At 44.3% G+C, this 5,231-nt stretch overlaps 1 protein-coding gene across 1 annotated transcript in view; it reads right to left on the bottom strand.

Annotated features, from left to right (window-relative positions):
- Positions 1 to 3,709: 3,709 nt before the first annotated feature.
- The window catches only part of runx3 (RUNX family transcription factor 3), a 34,539-nt gene continuing 33,017 nt past the window's right edge, over positions 3,710 to 5,231 (bottom strand). Inside the window, exon 6 of the mRNA XM_008314849.3 lies at positions 3,710 to 4,970. Coding sequence (XP_008313071.1) covers positions 4,489 to 4,970 — 482 coding nt within the window. The 3' untranslated portion in view covers positions 3,710 to 4,488. The remainder of the gene's footprint in view (positions 4,971 to 5,231) is intronic.

Here is a 5,231-nt window from a genome sequence, read left to right as displayed (position 1 = left end):
AACGATGGAGAGATCCACACTGTGACGAGACCTGGAGGAGAGTTGGAAATGTTTAAGAAGGTGCAGATCCGTCAGACGCTCTGACTGAGGGCGGAGGCGGCGTGAGATCTGTCGGCGGGGGATTGACTCGGCGAGGTTCTTGTGCGTGCGTGGAAATACTTTGAGTGTTCAGACTTAATTGGATACAGTGTGTAGCAAGGCTGTGTGTGTGTGTGTGTGTCTGTCGTGAGGCTTTGTTGTTCTGCCAACACTGCCCCCATAGAAGGCCTGACGCACACGCAGTAGAAACCGTACAGAAGGAAAAAGAAATGAATGGGAAGAAAAGATAAAAGAGCGGAGATACAGGCGAGCACAAACAGACGGGGCTGAGGGGTGAGAAAGTGGGAGAAAGAAAAAAAAAAAATAATAATAAAGCCTCCTGGTACATCAACAGGTGGCCTGAGTTTGAGAACGATGGATATTGTGTTTCACTTGAACCACATGAGACAATGAAACATCAGACCACCCTCCGAGGCAGCTCCACGTCTCACTGTTTAATCCGGTGCCTTCCACTTCAAATGGACCCGACACATGCCATCAGCGCCGCATCAATTAGCGTCCACAGAGCTGGTAAAAAAAGAGGGGCCGCATTCCAAACTACTCCTGTATTGTTTTTAACAAGTGACGACTCGCCGACGTGCGCCAACACAGAGGCTGCCAGGGCGGCGCTGGATTCCTGCACTTTATTTACACACTCGGTACCGTGGTGTTGACAGCACAGACATTTTCACATCCCTCACGAGTGTTGATCGTTAGTAACGTCTGCCGAACGGCACGGAGGGAAAATAATTATGAAGACAGAGAGAGAGAGATTATCATCTTCATCATCGTCATCATCATCGAGTGTGAACTGTTAATGAACTTCCAGGGTTATGAGACGGACGACGCGGCTGGTTTTGTGTGATTGAGACGTTTGAAGAGCCGAATTGTCTGGCATGAAGATTAGTGATATAGCATTTCAGTGTTGTCTTCCACTCGCATCAGTTGTCAGATGATGATGATGATGATGATGATGATGATGATGATGATGATGTCGTCTGGTTTCCTGGAGATGAAGCTGCTTTAATCCTGAAACAAAACTCAAATAATACATATTAGCAATTAGCATCTGTGAAGCAGCACCGTTTTTTTTTTTTTTTTTTTTTGAGAAATTCAAGAGAACTGAAGAAGAGGAAAATATGACTTTCATTTCCACATCTTATCTTTTATCTTAATAGAAAACACGGAGAGACGTCCTGATACTAATCAACATAAATTCACAGAAACATTTACAAAAATGACAAATTCAATAAGAATGGTTTTATGTGTGTGTGTTAATATATGAGCGTAGAGACAGTGGTGAGACACAATTTTTTTTTTAATTCAAATGATTAAAAACTACATCGTCGGCAGATTGTACAAGCACTCAATATGGAAGCGTTAAAGATATCATGACATACGTAGATTAGATTCTTAAATTAACATATCAGATTCAGATGTACATGCTTTGAGCATCACGAGGAACGAAAACAGGGAAACAGGACTTTAAGGTTAGCGTACATAACAAGAGGGGGATTCTTAAAAAAAAAAATATGGAGAAAAAAATGGAACTTTGTGCTCTTTAATCCAATATACAAATCAGATTTACACTTGTTGTTGTTTTTTTGTTTGTTTTCTAGTTTTTTAGAAAAGAATGATAATAAAGATCAACCAAGACAGGATTCATTAACCACCCAGCGTTAACATCGAAACTACGACCCAGGCAGTTGTAAAGATCTTTGGTGTTTAGTTTAAGAAACCACACATAAAAACACACGTGTGGTTTCTCTAGCTGCATGACTGTGACCCAGAGAATACAAAAGCTCCAGAGGAGAAAGCAGGAAACAAGATTTCCTCCGAGTTTAAAAAATAAAGAGGAATGCGACATGGCTGTTGTTTGTTTTCAAAAAACTGTATAAGGCAGAGAGAGTTTTTTTTTTTTTTTTTTTTTTTGTGTTGCTAAAAAACACCTTGCATAACTTACTTCACCTGAGCTGCGCACACTCACCTCGGACGGCACTTTGAAAGGAAATCTCAACTGTGTGGCAATTAAATACCCGCCGCACAGAGTCACGAAAGCAAATCATTTCCTTCTTACGGAAGAATTTTTGAAAAAGAAAATGTCACGAGACACCGCAGACGGCCCAGCGTGGCCTGTGCTTGGATCACCTGTGCAGGTGTGTGAAGTCCGGGCACAGCAGACGCCCTCTGGCACTGATCGCTAAATCAGACCTGCAGATAAGGCATCGGCACACGGTGGCTTCAAAGCACTCATTTGAGAACAAAGGAACCTCCGCACAACAATTTTTTTTTTTTTTTTTTGCACAACTGTGTCTGGTGTTGGTGTAAAAAGATACCCGTTTGAACTGTCACTTCATCATGCACTCTCTCTCTCTCTCTCTCTCTCTCTCCCTGCAGCGACACACACACACACACACACACACACCTGTGTGTTGGATCGTGACACCGTTAATTATCCCGTGAATGATTCGCTCAAAGGCCACTTTAAGTGTAATTCACAAATACTGGCTTTTTTTTTTTTTTTTTTTTAAATAAATATTAAGCTCGGCAGCATCTCATAAATGGTGTGACCTAAACCATAGTGCAAAAAAAAATAGTAGGCAAAGACGCGTTCAGCTGAGGAAGAGAGTTTGGACACGGTGGGATGTTCAAAGGATGGCTTTAGAGAGTGATGTCACCAACTGAAGGTTTGGGCGTGGTTCATAGGAAATAAAAAAGTTTTTAGTGCATTAAAGCTACATAGGAAGACGAAATAATTAAAGGATTTTTTTTTATAATTTAGTAACAATATATTACACAAATTCCAAATTTATACTCAATAACAAACATAGATTATACTGTATGTGTATATATATATATATATTTCTATAGATAAAAAAAAGAAAGGTAGTAAGAAATGCTGAAGGATTTTGGACATGATTTTACATTTCCTCGTAATCTGGCTCAAATAAATATGAAGAGTAAACCGTATCATCCAGTTGAGTTAAATGCCAGTCTAGCGCTTCTCTTCCAACAAAAAAAAAAAGAGGGGAGTGGATTTGGAAAAGAAGGAATAGAAGACAAACGAACTATGAACATGTGTGGAGGAGCAGACACTTTTACATCCCTTAAAATATATCAGCCATTGTCCCGGTGAAACCCGACACACAACGCCACGCAGCGCTTTTCTCCACGTGTCGCCCTCACACCTCAAATGTTTTCCAGTCAGACATGCAGCGGATGTGTCGACGAGGTGTAAGAAAAATAGTCGATACAATATTCTACAGCAGAGTTTCCCAAAGTTTTTTTTCTGGGGAACCGTATTTTAAAAGTCCCAAACCTTCGCCATCCCAAGTCAATAGACATTATTTGTTAAACTCCTGGGAAACATGATGAAAAAAAATATTCTTGCGACCCACCTGAGGGTCGCGACCCATACTTTGGGAAACAATATTCCACAGCACTGTATGGGTTTTTTTTCTCCCCAACTCCCAGTCCAATATTCCTGGTGTTGGTTCATGTTCTTGTTCTTTTCTTTCTTCTCTAGTGATTCCAAATGTAGATCCCTCTGTTCCAGAGTTAGGAACTGATGTTCAGATGGAACAGAGTCTGAGACTAGGCTCTCGGGGGGCGGGGGGGGGGGTGGTGGGGGGGGAGCAGGACTAGAGTATGGCAGTATATCGTATCTTTGCCTCTGTATCGTATCGCCAGATTCTTGCTAATACACACCCCTAGTGTCGACACACCCGCTGCGTGCTGTGGCACTGACGGTTCTCTCGGTTCATCCGGACAAAGGTTTAGGCAACAAGGTACTGCATATACACTGAGAGATGGTCATGTGACAGCTGTGTCCGTCCTTCAAAATGTTTTTTTGTACATGTTTCAGAACTGAAGTCTTCAGGAGGTGCAGCCGTGCAGCGGGAGGACGTCCAGAGTCTCTCCTCCGGGCTGACCGCTCCTTCACACCTATCAAGTGAGTGGGCGCAGTCTGAAAGGTCTGCTCGATAAGTGTGGTCTTCCAGTTGGTCAGCTGATCAAATTAGATTCTCTTCCGTGACTCCCGTCTCTCCAACGTGTTCCTAGCGAGTGATGGTTGGCGCCACAATACGGTTCCTGTAACTTTTATGGCTTCTCTGGTTTGTTTTCATCACTTCATTTGTCAGTCTCTGCTGAGCTTCATCTTAGGTTACACGGTTTTACAGTCTGTTAAGAGTACTGGTCTGAGCACAGTGCAGGAGTTTGTAAAAATCAAAAGTCTCGGGAGAGATGAATAAACACAGAACGGCTTTAAAGCGAGTGCTGGACAAAGTAAAGACAAACATGCAGCATTTCTGTTTTTTTTTTTTTCGTTTTTCTTTCAGTGTTTTTTTCGTGTTCATCCTCCACTTTCCCTTTCCTCCAACACCTTCAGGTCGTCTGGACGTCTGTCGCTCAGTAAGGCCTCCAGACGGACTCATCCAAGCGCCCGGAGGCGCTCATGGCCGTCGGGGAGTTGCTGTGGCTGCCGTCGGCTTCCACGCCCTCGCTTTGGGCGTTCAGGCCCGGGTTCATCAGGCTGTTGGTCCCTCCGGTGCCGCCGGCCCCTGAGCAGGACAGTAGACGAGTGGGCGAGCGCTCGCCTCCGGTGTTCCCCGGCGCCACCATGGAGAACTGGTAGGATCCGGAGCCGGTGCCGTAGTACAGGTAAGAATTGGACTGGAAGTTCTGGCTCTGGTTGTTTGAGTAGGGCGGCGGCAGATAGGTGTGGTATCTAGAAGAGGCCGACATGCTGAGGCCGCTGATGCCAGTGCTGGAGGTGTTGGCAGAGTAGGGGAAAGCCCCGGGGTAATGCATGCGGGGGTCCGAGAAGCGAGGGTCGGTCAGTGGGGAGAGAGACGGGAACGTGGTCCTCTGCTGGAACAGATCCGTAGTCCCTGTTGGCGGAGAAAAGACAGAGAAGTTTTCATCAACCATGGGTTTCTATGAGAGTTGAACAAATCCAATAAATCCTGCTGAGGTTTGAACTTCCTGAAAAACGTCCTAAATCAGAGGAAAACGCACGACACGAGAGTTCAGATTTTGTGCGATACGTCTGTTCATGGAAATGTTGGCTCACGCTAATGAACTGCGACATTTTTTTCTTTTTTGCGTATAGCACTCACTGACAGCACATCATCCCACAGCCCTGTGCACAA

The sequence above is a fragment of the Cynoglossus semilaevis genome, chromosome 1, assembly GCF_000523025.1.
Source record: "Cynoglossus semilaevis isolate Cse_v1.0 chromosome 1, Cse_v1.0, whole genome shotgun sequence".
Classification (NCBI taxonomy): Eukaryota; Metazoa; Chordata; class Actinopteri; order Pleuronectiformes; family Cynoglossidae; genus Cynoglossus; species Cynoglossus semilaevis.
Note: the sequence above shows the minus strand (reverse complement) of the source record. Positions and strands in the feature narration are given on the sequence as shown.